This window comes from Oryctolagus cuniculus, chromosome 5 (genome assembly GCF_964237555.1).
Source record: "Oryctolagus cuniculus chromosome 5, mOryCun1.1, whole genome shotgun sequence".
NCBI lineage: Eukaryota > Metazoa > Chordata > Mammalia > Lagomorpha > Leporidae > Oryctolagus > Oryctolagus cuniculus.
This window is the reverse complement of record NC_091436.1, coordinates 135,247,813-135,263,731: the sequence shown is the minus strand read 5'-3', so window position 1 is coordinate 135,263,731 and position 15,919 is coordinate 135,247,813. Positions and strand designations below refer to the sequence as shown.

The 15,919-nt window shown below is 64.0% G+C and overlaps 1 protein-coding gene across 3 annotated transcripts in view; it reads right to left on the bottom strand.

Annotated features, from left to right (window-relative positions):
* Positions 1-261: 261 nt before the first annotated feature.
* GRM4 (glutamate metabotropic receptor 4) overlaps positions 262-15,919 on the bottom strand; it is a 97,815-nt gene continuing 82,157 nt past the window's right edge. For 2 of the 3 annotated variants that reach the window (XM_002714597.5, XM_070074683.1), the window contains 5 exons: positions 15,020-15,220; positions 14,660-14,796; positions 10,865-11,800; positions 5,680-5,926; positions 265-1,246 (listed from right to left, as the gene is read on the bottom strand). In XM_002714597.5, the coding sequence (XP_002714643.2) occupies positions 1,197-1,246; positions 5,680-5,926; positions 10,865-11,800; positions 14,660-14,796; positions 15,020-15,220 (1,571 nt within the window). In that variant the 3' untranslated portion in view covers positions 265-1,196. Of the gene's footprint in view, positions 1,247-5,679; positions 5,927-10,864; positions 11,801-14,659; positions 14,797-15,019; positions 15,221-15,919 lie in introns of all 3 variants that reach the window. The other variant, XM_070074684.1, reaches the window with a different exon arrangement.

The window sequence follows — 15,919 nt, the reverse complement described above, 5'->3', positions numbered from 1 at the left end:
GAGGAAGGCTGGACTGGGCTGGCACCCTCCCTAGGTGCAAGGCCAGGGGCAGGGCAGCCTCCTTAATTCGGGGACCACCAAGTGCTGATCTCCGCGATGTTCTCCAGTGTCCCGGACCCCTTCCTGGAAAACCTGGTCCCTCCCTGCCCAAGGCCTCTCCCCAGGAGCAGCAGACCCCCAGCCCGGGGGAGCCGCCTCCAGCAGCCCCCACGCCCTCCCTGGCTCCATCACCCTCTGGCTGCAGGCTGGACCCCCAGTGGATGTGGAGCCCGGGTGCAAAACCATGAGTTTATTTTTATTAGAAATGTTCTCTGTATAAAAACAATCATGCTCTACACATTGTCATCAGGAACCATCACCAAACACCCAGGCACTGAACTCCGTGTCGGCGGCAGGAGGGGCAGGCGGGCAGGCGGGCGGGCGGGCAGGCTGCGGGCCACAGGGACACAGAGGCCACCGGAGGACGCGGCACTTTGCAACACACTCAAGATTTGTTTTTGTTTTGGCTTTTTTGTGTTTTGATTTTTTTTTCTTTTTTTCTTTTCTTTTTTTTTTTTTTTTTTTTTGCTTTTGCAACAAGTAAGATTTGGTGAACCAGGCAGGGTGCGGCGGGAAGACAGGAGCCAAGGCTGGACAAAAATGAAGTCACAGAGGATGGGAAAGAAAAATGCATGAGATAAGGAACACAGGGTGGATCCCAAGAGAGCGGCAGGAGGGGCGGGAGGGTGTATGGAGCAAGGAGGCTGAGGCAAGAGCAGAAAGAGGCGGGACATAGAAACACGAGAACCCAGACAGGTGGAGACGAAGATTAAAAAAAAAAAAGCACACAAAGAGGTAAGACAGGGATGGAGCCCGACTGAGAAGGTGACCAACAGGGCCGATGGGGACAGAGGCAGAGAGAGCCAGCACTGCTGGGGCGCCACAGCCCGAGCCAGGAGGGGCAGCGGTCCAAGACGCAGGTCCTTGCAGCGGCCCGAGCTGCCCCGGCCCCTCGTCCTCATCCTGTCGCCCACTCGGCTTGCCCAGGCTGCCCAGCAGTGGCGGCCGGGGGGGCTCGGCTGTCCTCAGCACCAAGCCACGTCCGTGGGCACCCACGGGCAGGCGGGACATCAGCTGGGCCCTCGGGAGCGGCCCTGGCCCGGCGCACTGTCCACAGAGGCCGAGGTCGCTCCTGCTGCTTGGCTCCGGCGGCCCGGCTAGATTGCATGGTTGCTGTAGGTGACGTAGGTCTGTTTGGTGGCCAGCGCTGGAAGGGGAGAGACCAGGGGTAGCCAGGAGTCAGGGACGGGCCTTTCCACACCATACCCCCACCCCCACCCCACTGTCCTGCACCCAGCCCGGGCTCCTGGGCCGAGCACCAGCATCCCCCAGCGTCTCCTGTCATCCTGGTCCCCCACGTGCTACACGGCCTTCCGGAAGCTTAGCAGCACACAGTGTGGAAGAGCACACGCAAAGAACACGCTGGGATGGTGGCAGGGAGGGAGTGGGGAACGGACGCAGGAAATCGGTCAGGGAATCGGGAGGGGCCTTGCTGGGCTAGAACAGAGGTGCAGGGCTGGCATGTTCCCTCCAGAGCTCCTGCCTCCGCCTCTCCCAGCACCGCCCCGTTCCTAGTCCAGAGCCCTCCCACCTGCACCTGTCGCTCAGTCCTAGTCTGGAGCCCCTCCCACCTGCACCTGTCGCTCTGGCCCTCCTTACTGCACAGCTGGGGCTGCCTGGCATGTCCGGGCATCCCCCAGTTCCTGGCCACTGCTCCCTTACCAGGCCCAGCCCAGGGCCAGTTCCCCTGGGTGACAATGTTGGTTTTTATGGACCGCACGAGTGTCCCTGGCCACCGGCGCAAACCTTATAGCAGCCTAGTGAGGGGGCCCAGGAAGCTCCACCCTGGACAGGCAGAGGGGCGGAGCCTGGCCAGACTCTCGGTTTCTCTGGCTCCTGCCAGGGTTGGGGTCTGCGGTACTGAGTAACCAGATGCCAGTCTGGACCCCTTCAGGGTCCTGTTGGCAAAGAGGGCGTGGCCGGCACACTCAGGGGGGGCTTCCAGCCTGGAGGGGGCGGCCGCAGTGTGGTGGCCTGCAAGCTGTTGCCCAGGTGACTGCACCGGTGCAGGCCAGGCGCCCTGGCTCCTCTCCCCTGCAGCTCCGTGGAGCCCAGTGTAAATGACAAGGCATCTTCCCCGTGCTTCCTCTCGTCTCCTTTCCATGGGCGGCCGGACTCTGGGAGCCAGCAGAGCAACAAGATGGAAGGCACCTGGGCCCCACGGCTGCCTGTCCGCTGCGAATCGCTGTGTCAGACAGCAGCCAGCACCTGTCTGCTCCGTTCTGGGGGCTCTTTGTCACACCACGGTCAGGGGACACCCAGGGACGCTGCCAGGCACAGAGCGAGCAGCGGGGTGCACCGTGGGGAGACACAGGGTCAGAGCTCAGTTGGGCCAAAGGAAGAGCTGGGAGGGGAGCTGGCCCCCCATGGCACTGGGCCCCCTGCCCACAGAAACACTCAGAGGATGAACAATGGAGGTTTAGGTGCCTGCTGGACAGGAAGTGGGGCCATGAAGTCTAAACGAACAAGGAGACAGCAGGCTGCCTCACGGGCGGTCCCTAAAACGACCCGCAGACCCGGGGTGCCAGGTGCTCGGGAGGGTGGGAGGACCAGACCTCGGCCTGGGTGTCCCGGGGTGGCAGGGATTGCTGGGGGTCGGCCACACGCAGACAGCACCCCGGAGGGCTCCTGGAGCCCGGATTCTCATCGAAGGGCAGCCCCATGTTCCCTCCGTGGTCTCGGCGCCTCCTTCCCGTCTGCGGGGCCTCAGTTTCCCTGCCTGGAACACGAGGCAGGGAGGCCCCACAGCTTAGACTCCTCCCAAGAAGCTCCCCACGGCCCCCAGCACCTCCGTCCTCACTTCCCCACAGTCAGCAAAGGACACAGCGGCTCTGCGCGTGCACGCCTGCCTGCCTGCAGGCCGGGCTGGTGAGAATCAGCTCCCCAGGGCTCCATCACCTCCTGGTGAGCCGATAAAAGCAACTTTCCAAACCTGTAAAACCCTTCAGCAGCTCCAGGCTCAGAGGTGAACGGAAACGTCAGCTCAGCGGCGGCAGCAGCAGTGCTGACCGTGAGAACACGCAGGCCTGACAGTGGCCTTGGCCCCCAGGGCCGGCAGGGGTAAGCCAGGGGCCCAAGCCTTACAGCAGGACCTCAGTCTTACGGCCTGGCAAATGGGGGCAATGAGTCTTCAGGGCCCCCCACAAATCCATGCGGAGGCTCAGAGGAAGAGCTTCAGCCAGCTGGCAGGCGGGAGGCCTGCCCTCACCTCGCACCTGCCCAGTGGCCCTTCCCACACGTGGACCCTCCTGTAGCCCCGGGGACCTTGTGCCCTCCTGTGCAACACAGCAGGGTAACAAGCCCTCAGCTGGCTCCCGGCCAAGGAAAACACTCTCTCAGCCCTGCAGATGGCGGCACGGGGCCACAGTGGCAGCAAGTGGAGGCACCTGCAAGAGGCCAGGCCAGGCCAGAGCCACTCCAGGGCACGCTCACTGTGAGGGCAGGGGCCAGGGCTGTGGCCGGAGGGACCCCTCCCCACCACCACCACCACCGCCGCACCCAGCCCTCGCTGCTGGCTCAGTCCCGGCTGGCTGGGCAGCGACACACGGGCTGACAGGCCTCATTTGTCGCCTGGTGTCTCCGCACCCAATCTGCTGGCAATCAGACCTCTAAATTATTTATTCGGTTGTTTATTTAAAGATACGTGGCCTGCCAGTGACAGAGTGAAAAATGTCCCTGCTCCACGGGAGTGACACCTCCCACTCCTCCCAGGCACATCCCGGGGGGCTGCTGTCCCCAGATGACTCACACGGCGGCACCCTCGTGGCCCCCGCTGTCACTGAGCAGAGATGGGGTTGGGGGGGGACAAAGGCTGCTGGCCCTGCCCTGATCCCCACATCCCTCCTTCTCGGCCTGGGCAGGACAGAGGGGACCACGACTCGGTGAAGACCCTGCCCGCCATGTCCCTCTAAGCATGCCCCGTGGGGTCAGGCGTGAACGCCAGTGCCCAGCAGCTCTCTGGAGGGCCACTCCCACCCAGCACAGAGTGGGGCCTTGGGGGAGTGCGACCCGGCAGGGAAGGGTCTGTCTCGGGGAGCAGGGGCGCGCAGCTCCCCACACAGGACAGGAAGGCCCTGGCATGGGCTTCCCTGGGGTATCTGGACACCCAGGCAGGTGTACCAGGCCAGCGCGGGCCATGCTGTGAGCACCCCCGCCCCTTCCCACCTCTGCAGCAAGCCCCACCTTGCTGTGTGGAGCAGAGCCGCTCACCCTCTCTGGGCCTCTGCTGGGGCAGACCCCACCCCCCATCCTGGGTTTTCCAGGACTGATGTGAGGGGGGAGGGGAGCTTTGGGAAGTGAGCTGTCCGTGTGGCAGCCGCAAGCACCTGCCTCCTTCCGTTACCCTCCTCTCGGCACGTGGGAGGAAGATGCTCCCCGAGCTGCTGCCCCCGCACACACACACATACCAGGGTGAGGGCTCCTCCCTGGAGCTGGGCGCTCGGCCTTCCCAGCACCGTAGGAGGAAGCTGGGTGCTACCTCCTGGCAGGTTCTACAGCTCTCCTGGGGAGAGGGGTGCTCTCCACCCTCCCCCCCACCAACGGGAACCCCCAGGACTTTCGCAGCACTTAAACCACGCAGGCCACTTCCGGGGCTGCAGGGGGGGAGTCCCCAGCTCCAGTGGCTCTAGGGTGACCACAGCAGCCCCTTGGCCCCTCCTCATACCAGAGCAGCCAGAGGGGGGGGCTCTGAGGCTCCTGGGGGTAGTGGCAGTGGCTCCACCTGTCTGGAAGTGGAGGCAGCAGCGGGGACAGCCGGGCCATGGTGGCCCTGCCACCTGCTGGCTCTGTGAGCCAGGTGAGTCTCTCGCCTCTTTCTGAGCCTGGTGGGTGTCACGCAGATGGCATCAGATCTTAAGGCGGCAGGCGGCAGGCCTGGCACACAGCGAGGCTCAGGACCCCTCACGACCACTCCTCTCGGTCCCTGTGCCTCTCATCCCGCCCCTCTGTCCCCTCTGCCACATGCCCCCCCATACACACACGGGGCGGACTCCGGAGGAAAAGGGGAATTGTTGAGGATGGCGGCCCTGCTCCCTTCTAGACACATCCCTGAACTGGCCTGGAGGCACCTGGGCCGCCCAGGGCCATCCCAGGGTGCCCCTCCGACGCCAGGGGCCCTGCCTCCTCTCCCGGCCCCTCTCTGAGGTCTCCTGACACCCCTGGGGACACAGCTGCCCCCGGAGGTCCCTCCACCCTGCCCTACACCCTCACTCACCCATCCCGGGCAGGCCCACGTTCTAGGTCCCCATCTCTCGGGGCCCTGCTAGGGGGGGCTGCCGGACAAAGCCAAGTTGAGTGTTACAACTGCTCTGGCACCAGGGCTGCCCTCCCGGGTGACCCCCCCTCCAATGGAACCCCTTCTCCCAGAGGCACTGAGAGGTCTGAGCTGTGGGCCCAGGGCCAAGAGGGCTCAAGGTGTCACAGCACCTGCCCAACCAGGAGGGACAGGGCAGCCCCGGGGCGCTCCCACACTCCCCAGCAAACAGGGTTGGGGCTGGGGCATGGCTGGGGCCACTCCACCTGCTCCGAGGAGGGGGAGCCTGGGTGGTGCCCAGCGCGGGGAGTGGGGGTGGAAGCACTCACCCGGGGCCTCCAGGTTCTCACAGAGCTCCGACTTGGCCTCGCCGTTGGGCCGGAAGCCGCCCTTCTGCGTGAACTTGTTGGACATGGTGGCAGCGGTGACAACGGCTTTGAGGCTGCGCTTGCGCTTGGGCACGTTCTGCTCCGGGTGGAAGAGGATGATGTAGACCTTGGGCATGTAGAGCATTCCCAGGGACACCGAGGCGCTCAGGCTCACCGAGACCGTCAGCGTCGTGGTCTGGATGTACAGCTGGGGGCGGGCCGAGGGGAGGGGCGTCAGCCTGGCTCTGCCCCAGCGGGGCGGGGACCTGACCCTGCCCAGCACCCCGCCAGGAGGCAGAGACCCCACCCTGCGTCCCGCTGGCTTCGGGCAGGAGTGGTGTTATGAAGCTCGGAGTTAGACTGGGATTCTTGGATTCAGATGCGGGCGCTGTGCGAACCCGGACAAGTCGCCCCCTCGTAACACAGGTGTGACAACTGTAGTACTTACTTACCCCAGGGCTCACCAAATGGGGCAAATACATCTGGCACCTGCTAGGTGCTATCTAGGGGGGAGGCAGCTGCCAGGGAGCAGCCCCCAGAAGGAGCGGAGGGTGGGAGGGGCACCTGTGGGTGCCACGGCCCCCTGGGGCCAGGCCACCTCCCTGCACCGTGACTGGCCCCCACGTGCCCCCCGGTTCAAAGAGGACCCTTGGCATGGGACCCACGGTGCCCAGCAGGATTGGGCGGCGGCAGCGCATCAAAGCTCATTTCACGCTCACTCGCCAGTGCTAACGGTGACAGATGTTTAGCAAAACGAAAGCCCATTAATCTGGGTGTCGGATAATCCATCCTTCCAGGCTCGGCCAGGCAATTCCCACTCCCACCCCCGGGATTCCCCTCCCGCCACCTCCCTCCCTCCAGTCTTCCCGGTCCAGCCGCCCTTCTTCCCAGGGAGGAGCCAGGAGAGACCCAAGCCGTGCCTCCCAGGTCTGGGCACGGGGGTGGCTCTGCTTCCAGATCTGATGTTCCCAGGCCTGAGGCCCCTCCCCTAGGGTGTGGCTGCTGTGCCCGGCATCCCTTCCAAGAAGCCCTCCTTGACCCCCTCCCCATCATACCCTTTGCTTCCGGCACCAGCCCCCAGTGCAGGACAAGGGGCTCTGGCCACGTCCAGTGGCCCCTGAGGGTGGTAAGAGCCAGGTCTTTCCTTCTCCCATTCCCCCTCCAGGGCCTTCAAGGCCTTCCTTTCCAGCCACTCCTCCCTGGGTTTCCTCCCTTGGGGAGAGGGAGCCTCCCTCTTCTCCGGGCCTCAGTTTTTCCATCAGTGAGATGGGATGATTGTCCCTGCCTCCCCCAAACCATGAGGTTCCCCGAGCACAGACGGAGGCCACAGGAAACTGCTCTGAGTGCTGCAGGTGCTGGGCTCAAAGTGAAGAGAAGAGAAATGGGCACGGCCGGGCAGCCGTGACGCCCCCAAGCCAAGGAGCCGAGTTTGCTAATCGCCTAGCCTTGGGGCCAGCACGGCCCAGATCACACACGGCTCCGGGGCCAGGCTGCCCGGGAGTGTGGAGTGGCCACTGCCACTGTTGGGGGAAACGTCACGCGGTGCCCCCGGGAGCACGTACCTCTTGGGATGCAGCAGACATGCCCCAGTCCACACACACAGCCCACACTCCCACCACGGGCCAGAAACGTCGAGGTGGGCCAGTGGGGGCCTGCTGGCTGGGGCAAGAGGGGAGCTCGAGTTTCCCAACAGACATGGAGGAAACGCTGGGCAAAGGGACAGTGAGCCGGGGCCTCACCGCGGACCGGGCACTCCCTGGGGACAGTATGTCTCCCCACTCTGGGCTCCCGAGGGCAGCAGCTGTGTCTCCCTGCACACCGGGGGCTCATGGGTCTTGAGGCTGTGCTCCAGGTCAGAGGTCTTGCTGAAGGGGCAGGAGTGCCACGCACCCACCCGGCATTAGCGGAGGGATTCAGGCCCTCATGGGTGGGGTGAGCCTGCAGTGCACAAGTTCTGTGTTAGGAGTCAGGGGCCTGCTGTGGGGTGCTGGGCCCCCACTGTCAGCACAGGCGGAGCCGGCTTCCTGGGCACGCAGCCTGAGCTGCCACAAAGGGGGATGCGGGGCTTGGAAGGGCCCCCGCGCTTGGCTTAATGCACCTGCCACCGCCATCTTGAATCCTGAATCGCCTTTGAACCAGGGACACTGCCCTACTGGCCTGCAAAGGATGTGGCCAGCCCTGGGGGCTGCAGGAGCGTGGTCACTGGTGCTGTGTACAATGTGGGCTTTCTGCTAATGACACAAAAGCACTATCAACAAGTCAAACCTGAGCCAAGCTGCCCCCGGCTGCCGAGGTCCTCCCCACCCAGCGAGGGTGCTAGGGGCTCCTGGAGCCACCCCCCCCCCAGGCTAGGGGTAGGCCTTGTGCACAGCAGAAGTAGGGCTGCCCACCCCAGCTTACTTCTGGGAAGAACCTGGCATTGGCCACAGCAGGGACTAGTGAAAGAGGTGGGCAGAGCTGGCTTTAACGGGTGGCATGGGACATGCGGGGCAGCTCTGAGTATGGACGAGCAGCTTCCTGCGCTGGCGGCTACAGGGGGCCAGGGACCCCGTGGAGCTGCTCTGTGCCTCTGCCTGGCCGCCCCAGTGGGCTGAGATCTGCAGAGCCTACCGGAACCCGGAGCTTCCCCACACCCTGGTCCCGCCCAAGCCTGGCTGAGCACTAACCCCGCGTGGTGGAGCAGCCTGCTCAGGACGGCTCAGGGTAAGGCCTAATGGCTGCAGTGTTAAGCCCCGGAAATCCGGCTAATGCTTGGAAATCCATCCGCCTGCTCACCAGAGCGGCACAGACAGCTTCACTCTGCACAGGCGCCTGCGCCCTGCGGACGCGGCACAGCTGAGCGTGCGCAGCGGCACGTGCTCACACACACACACCTAAGTGCACGTGCATGTCTGCATTCCCGGCCACGCCTGCGCTCACACACACACACACGCACACGCACACGCACACACATGCACACACACGCAAGCACACACACGCAAGCACACACACAGCTACCGGCACACACGAAAACCTGCATTCACCCAGGTGTACACACACACACACTCCTGGGCACAGCCACACACCATCCCCACGCAGTGTGCACACACCCCACCCATCCACTGCCGAACATGCACATACGGGTACTTCGAGCAGCTTGTGAAAAGCAGAATTAAATGTAGGAGTTTATTTTGGTGCAAAACATTTTTGGCGGGGCCAGCATCGTGGTGCGGCAGGTTAAGCCACCACTTGTGATGCCGGGATCCCACGTAGGAGCACTGCTCCACCTCCAACCCAGCTCCCTGCTGATGTACCTGGGAAAGCAGCAGAAGATGACCCAAGTGCTTGTGTCCCTGCCAAACCACACGTGAGACCCGGATGGAGTTTCAGGCTCCTGGCTTCAGCCTGGCCCACCTCTAGATGTTGTAGGCATTTGGAGAGTGAACTAGCACTTGGAAGTTCTCTCTCTCTCCCCTCCCCCAAATTCTGTTGCCCTGCCTTTAAGTAATAGATAAATGTTTCTTTAGACAATTTTTCCATAATATGTGGGGAAACTATTATGAAAAAGCCATAGACTTCAAGAACATTTACACTTGATCTTAGCCAAAAGGCCGAGAAGTGATCAAAATAAACTCATACTTTCAATTCTCTTAGCCTATGAGCATCTCTTAAGCACCCTTATACCCAAAAACCCACACACAAGCTTCTGGGCACCCAGCAGCACTCCTGAGGGTGGCACCAGCCCCCCTCCCACCCCCACAGCAGCCGGGCCTGCAGCCTGCCCTGGGCGCCCGGGAGATTCCACGTGGCTCCGGCACTGCCGGCCCCCTGGCTGCCAGCGCCTCTAAGAGTCCTGGTGGCTGGAACCCATGGGGGCTTCCGAGTTCGTCTCCTCCACCCCCACCCCATTAGGAGGCCTAGAGGGGAGAAGGGATGCATCCCACGTCCCACAGGGCCCCGGGCAGAGCTGGTGCAGGCGCTGTGTGGCCGCAGCCCTGCCCCATGGAGCACCCCTGAAGGCCATCTCAGTGGCTCAGCTCAGAACTGTGCAGCGGAGGTGGAGACGGACAGGGCGGGGCGGGACGGGGCGCTGCCTGGACAGGGCATGGGCTGAGCAGGGCTGATGCCCTGGGATGACAGGGTCTCCACCGGGCGCAGGGTGCCCGCAGCCAGAGGGCAGGGGCTTACCCGCCCTCAGACTGGGAGGCCCTCGAGGTTTTCAAGCTTCCTGGGCGTGGAGGACTCCCCTGCCGACTCCACGCCCAAGAGACCCGCGCTCAGCAAGGGGCTGGGTGCACCGGCTGCCGGGCTCAGGAGCATGGCCAGGCCACGCCTCAGACCCCAGGCCAGTCCCTGCCAGCCCCAAGGTCTGCTTCTTGGAGCACCCTGGCCCTCAGGGACACCCCCGGAAGACGCCCCACAGACCTCCCTGGGCTGGGCCCACGAGATGTGGGGCGCAGAGCAGAGGACACGGCAGCCACCCAGCATGAGCTGCTGGAACAGAGGTGGGGGCACCAGGGAGGGCCAGTGTGGGCTGCAGGTGGTGGCTCCTTCGGTGCAGCAGGGACAAGTCCAGCTGTGCCACCTACTGGCCGTGTGACCTTGGGCAAGTCACTGCTCTCTCCTGTGGAAGTGGGGATGGTAGCTACTGCGTCCAGCATCCAACAGGCCCCCATTTGCGGCTCCCTGCAGGCCACACACCCCCGGGGAGCTCTCCCTGCTCCTGATGGGCCCCCAGTTACAGCTCCCCAGACAGCTGCACTGGGACATGTGCGGGGCGCCTGCCCTGCCCCCTCCTCCCCGCTTCAGCTGCACCCCGTGCCCAGGAGCCCCAGGACCACCTGGCCATAGCCCTGATCCACCCATGCTCTCCTCAGGGCTCACCCCGCAGCCAGGGCCTGGGTCCCAAGCGACAGAAAGAGGAGCTGAGGCAGGGGGAGGCCAGCGGCTTGGCCAGAGCCAAGACACGGACAGACCTGGGACCAGGCATAGGGGTCTCAGGGCCCCCAGGAGGCCTCCGACTGCAGGTCACCCCGCCTGCAGTGCCAGCTCTGGGTGTGGGCAGGGTCCACGGGGCGCTCAGGGGCCAGGCCGCTAGGATCCAGAGGCAGGCGAGAACGGAAGGCCCCTCGGCTGGCACGGCCAGGCTCCAGGTCAGCACACTCACCTTGTCGGCCGACTGCGAGGTGCCGAAGAAGATGGGGATGAAGGCGAGCCAGACGATGCAGGTGGTGTACATGGTGAAGCCGATGGGCTTGGCCTCGTTGAAGGTCTCGGGCACACCCCGCGTCTTGATGGCGTACACGGTGCACGTGACCATGAGCAGCATGCTGTAGCCCAGCAGGCAGATGAGCGACAGGTCGGAGATGTCGCACTTGAGCACGCCCCGGGCGAAGCGGGGGTCGAGCGTCCGCTGGTCCTGGAAGTCCACCACCGAATGCGAGGGGTCCACCACGAACCACACGCAGATGCCCAGCAGCTGCAGGGAGATGAGGCTGAAGGTGATGGCCAGCTGCGAGGCGGGGCTGATGAAGCGCGGGGCGCTCACCGACCGCTTGCCCTGCTCGAAGATGCGGTAGATGCGGTTGGTCTTGGTGAGCAGGGCTGCGTAGCTGATGCTCATGCCCAGCCCCAGGAAGATGCGGCGCAGCGAGCAGGTCCCCAGGTCCGGCTCGGCGATCATGAGGAAGGTGGTGGCGTAGCACAGGAAGATGCCCGCCAGCAGCACGTAGCTCAGCTCGCGGCCCGAGGCCTTGACGATGGGCGTGTCGTTGTAGCGCACGAAGGTGACCACCACGAACAGCGTGGCGGCGATGCCCACCACGGCCAGGAAGAGGGGCAGCACGGCCCAGGGCGAGTCCCACTCAAGTTTGATGATGGGGATGGGCCGGCAGCCCGTGCGGTTCTCGGTGGGCCGCATGTCGTAGGGGCACGTCTTACAGGTGTAGCGGTCCACCTGGTACTGGTAGCCCGTGCAGGGCTCGCAGTGCCAGCAGCACGGCATGCCCTTCACCGTCTTCTTCCGCTCGCCCGGCTGGCAGGGCAGGCTGCAGATGGAGCGGGGCAGCTGCTGCCCGCTCCCCGGCCAGTGCATCCGCTCTATCTGGCAACGACAGCACCGCGGAGCAGGCCTCAGGACGGGGCGCCCAGGGCCTGGACCCTTCGCCCTCTCCCGCGCAATGCCCCTGCGCCCCACACCTGAGTCAGCCAGGTGGGTGCCTGTTAAAAGTCCGACCCCACCAGGGCTTCCCGAACCCGACGGCTGGATTTCAGCCACCACCACCACCCCCACCTACCACCGCGTGGCCGGAACACTGCCGACCTGGGAGGACTCCTGGCTGAATCCAGAGCTCTCCACACTCATGGAGGAACTCGGCCCAGAAAATAGCAGCGGTGACGGCCTGCAGTCCCCACTCCCAGCCCCCAGGGCCTGGCAACTCACCAGCAGCCACAAAGCCCAGCAGCTGCCAGGAAATGCAGTTTCTGGCCTCACCCCAGCCCGTGCGACACCGAGACCCCCTCCCCAGGGTGATCTGTGCCGGCTTCACTGCCCTACATATGGCTCCACCACGGAGCACAGGGAGCGGCGTTCAGTGGAGGGGATGAACTCCAGTTTAATCAGCGGATATTAACGTGTGCCCAGGGGCTGGCATTTCTTTCCATCTTGCTCTAAATCAGCGCTACTCACAGCTCTTAAGACTCAACGGCTGTGAGCAAAGGGGCCATAGGAGGACTGTCACGCCCTCCTGAATCCGTTACAAGGTACTCTGGAAAGCAAGCAAGCAAGAGGCCCAGAGGAGCTGCAGGCCCCGGGCTACGGGAGCAGACTACGCCCAGGAGCCACCTTCCCAGCATCCGTTCCAAATGCAGCAAGAGTTCACCAGACCAGTGCCAGGTGCCGGGCACCCACTCCTGCAGAACGGCCGCCAACTGGCCGGGGGCTCCGGGGGCAGGTCAGAGCTGAGGGAAGGAGGGTGTGGGGCAGGGTGTGGATCCAAAGACGGCCTCAAGGCAAAGTGGGAATTAAAAAGGGTGGGGGGTGCTCTGGCGCAGTAGGTTAATACTCCGCCTGTGGCGCTGGCATCCCATACGGGTGCTGGTTCTAGTCCCGGCTGCTCCTCTTCCAATCCAGCTCTCTGCTGCGGCCCAGGAAAAGCAGTAGAAGATGGCCCAAATGGTTGGGCCCCTGCACGGGCACGGGAGACCTGGAAGAAGCTCCTGGCTCCTGGCTTCAGATCAGCTCAGCTCTGGCTGTTGTGGCCATTTGAGGAGTGAACCAGTGGATGGAAGACCTCTCTCTCTGTCTCTCTCTCTCTGTCTATAACTCTACCTCTCAAATAAATAAAATCTTTAAAAAAACTCAAGAAGCTGTCCAGTGGCTGTGAGCATTAACCCAAGCAGCCAGGGCAGAACAAGCCCAGGCGATGTCCTGCTGCCCCTGTGCCTGCAGCTGAGTGCCCCAGAGGACTCAGGGTGATGGTGGACGCTGGGGGAACTCTGGCTCCAGTGAGTGGGGTCACAGCTGTTGCCAGCTCTGTGCCCTTGACCCTGGCCTTCCTGGGCCTCTGTCCTACTCTGACACCGCGCAGGCAGGCAGGAAGCAGGGGGCCCTTTGTAATAGGGTCACTGCCATTTGGAAATCACAACAGGAGGGGCGTTTGTGCACTTCAGGAGAACCGCAGCTCGCCCGGAAGGGGCTCCGTGGTCCTCTCCCTGCCCCCAGCACAGGACTGGCACAGGGCAGAGGCCCAGACAACCTCTGCGGAAGCTGGAACAGTGACCGTGGCTGGTGACAGGCCACTCTCCTCCACCCCCAGGGCCTTGCCTGCTCCGTGGCCCTCACAGCCCAGCCCAAACCAAGCCACTCAAGGAAGAAGAGGTGAGAGAGTGATGGCTGAGGCCCCGCCCAGGGTCAGAGGGGGTCATGGGCGGGGCCACAAAGGTCCAGCTGGGAGGAGGAGCCTTGTACCCCCCCCAGGGAAGGGGACGTCAGGGGAGGAGCCCACTGCCGCCCACACACCCTCCATCCCTGCCACCTTCGTGACCACATCTGCAAGATCTATGTCCCCCAGCAGGGGCTACCAGTGAATGAGTCACTGACCCACCTTCTCCCACTGCTCCAAAACCAGACCCACCCCCACCACTGGGTGCCACCCCCTGCCGAGTGTCCCCTGTTCCATCTCCTTCCACTCATGACAGGCTCCGTGGCTGCCACGCTGTGTGGCCTTAGAAGAGCCCCTCAACCCCCGAGGGCTGGCTGTCCTAGCCCGCCTCCTATCTCACACACCTGTCAGGACTGAGGTCAGCGCAGACAGAGCCCTGCGGGAAGAGTCAGCAGGGACAGCCCACAACTGCCCCGGGATCCCGGAGCCGGGTTTAAGAGGCTCTGAGTCTCGGGCCAGCCAAGGTGGCCCGCCCCAAGCACGGCTCAGCTCTCTACCCTCGAGAGAACAGGCCAAGTCCCTGGGCACTTCCTGTCCAACGACCCTACCCCTGCCGGGGAGACTGGAGGCCAGAAAGGGAGCCCAGCTCCTCCCCGGGGGGAGCCAGAAAGACCACCTTCCAGAGCAGTTCCACGGGGCCCGGGAGCTCGCTGACGGCTCCCTGCCCCGTTGCCAATGCCACCAAGCCCTCTGTCTCACCCGTGCCCGAAGACTGTGTCCTCACCTCCAGCAGCCTCCCCCTACCCCCGCCACGTACCTGCCCTCCCCATCCCCACGCAGGCTTTGAGCCAGCACCTCCAGTGTGACTAAAGCCCCGCACGTGCCACACAGGAGGCAGGCAGGCCCCAGGCTGGGAGAGCGGGCAGGGCCTGGAATGGGCAGCACAACACCGCTGCCCCGTTCTGCTTCGGAGTGAGGGGACCCGGGGAGGAAGCTCCCGTGTCGGGTTCCAGACAGCGGCCCCCAGCCCAGGGGTTGGGATGGCACAGGCGACTCTCTCTGCCCGCCCTCCTGCTTACTCTGAGGTGCAGGTGGTCAGTCCAGGAGCCGATGACCTTGTACTCGGCCGAGCCATTGCGCAGCTGGTACTGGTAGATGTCGTAGCGCCCGGGAGCATCGCCGTTCTCGTTGAAGGTCACGGGGTTTCCTGCGATGCCTGTCAGGGTGGGTGGGGGTCTCGGCTGAGCCTTTACCCAAAGGCAGGGAAGACAGTGAGCTCAGGGCGGGGACACCTCCGGGGAGGCCCCCATGGGACATCTCGGGAGGTTTCGCTCTGGGAAACCTCTAGAGACCCCCCCCCCCGGAGTCCCAGGACTCCTTCTCTGGCTGCCCGACCCAGGACACCCAGGGTCAGGCAGTGCCCAGCACCACGCCCCCACCTGAGAAGTTGACGTTTCGGATGTACTTAAGCAGCTGGGTGCCGTCCACAGGGTCCATGCGCGGGCAGAGCCCCACGCGGCCGGGACACAGGTCACGGTGCATGGCGTGCAGCGCGTGGCCCATGGCGTACACGGCATCGATCACAAACTGCACCTTGCCCTCCTGCTCGTACGCCGAGTCCTGCCCGATGCGCTCTCGGTCTGCAACGACAGGACCCGGTGCAGCTTGCCCTACCACCCCAGGGGACAGGCTGCTGATGTCCACCCCCCGTCACTGCCGCTGCTCATGGCCACGTCCCCCCGCTGAGGCCCCAGAGTGGCCAGAGCAGGACCCTCTGTCACCTGTCACCCTCCAAGAGCAGTGAGCTGGGGGAATCTCCTGTGGCTGCGGCACCTGCTGCTCTCCCCCAGCCAGCCTGGGGTAATGCACGGAGCAGCCACCCCTTCTCACAGCTGAGACACAGCCGGATGGGCCAGGTCTGCCAGTGGCCGTGGTGGCACCCCTAACACAGCCCACCCATAGGTGGCCACTTCCAGCCAGAGGACACTGCCCGCACTCCTGACATAGGTGAGGGAGATGAGGCCCAGGGAGGCTGAGAGATTGGCTTCCAAATGCCCCCACTGTTGGGTATCACCCCCTTCCGAGTGTCCCCACCTGTGCCAGATATCCCAAACGCCAGTCACTATCATCCCGCCTACTTCTCCCTGCCCCCACCCCATGACAGCCCATGGAGGGTGAGTGAGCTCAGCAAAATAGGATACCCGGTCCCAGCGCTCACTCACAGTAAACCACAGCCCTTGGGCCCTGGCCTCCCACCCTCCTGCCCTCCCCGTGCCCACCAGCCTCTGCTCTGGGACCCTGTGCCAGCTCCCTGTTAGAAACAAGGGGACTCGTAATCT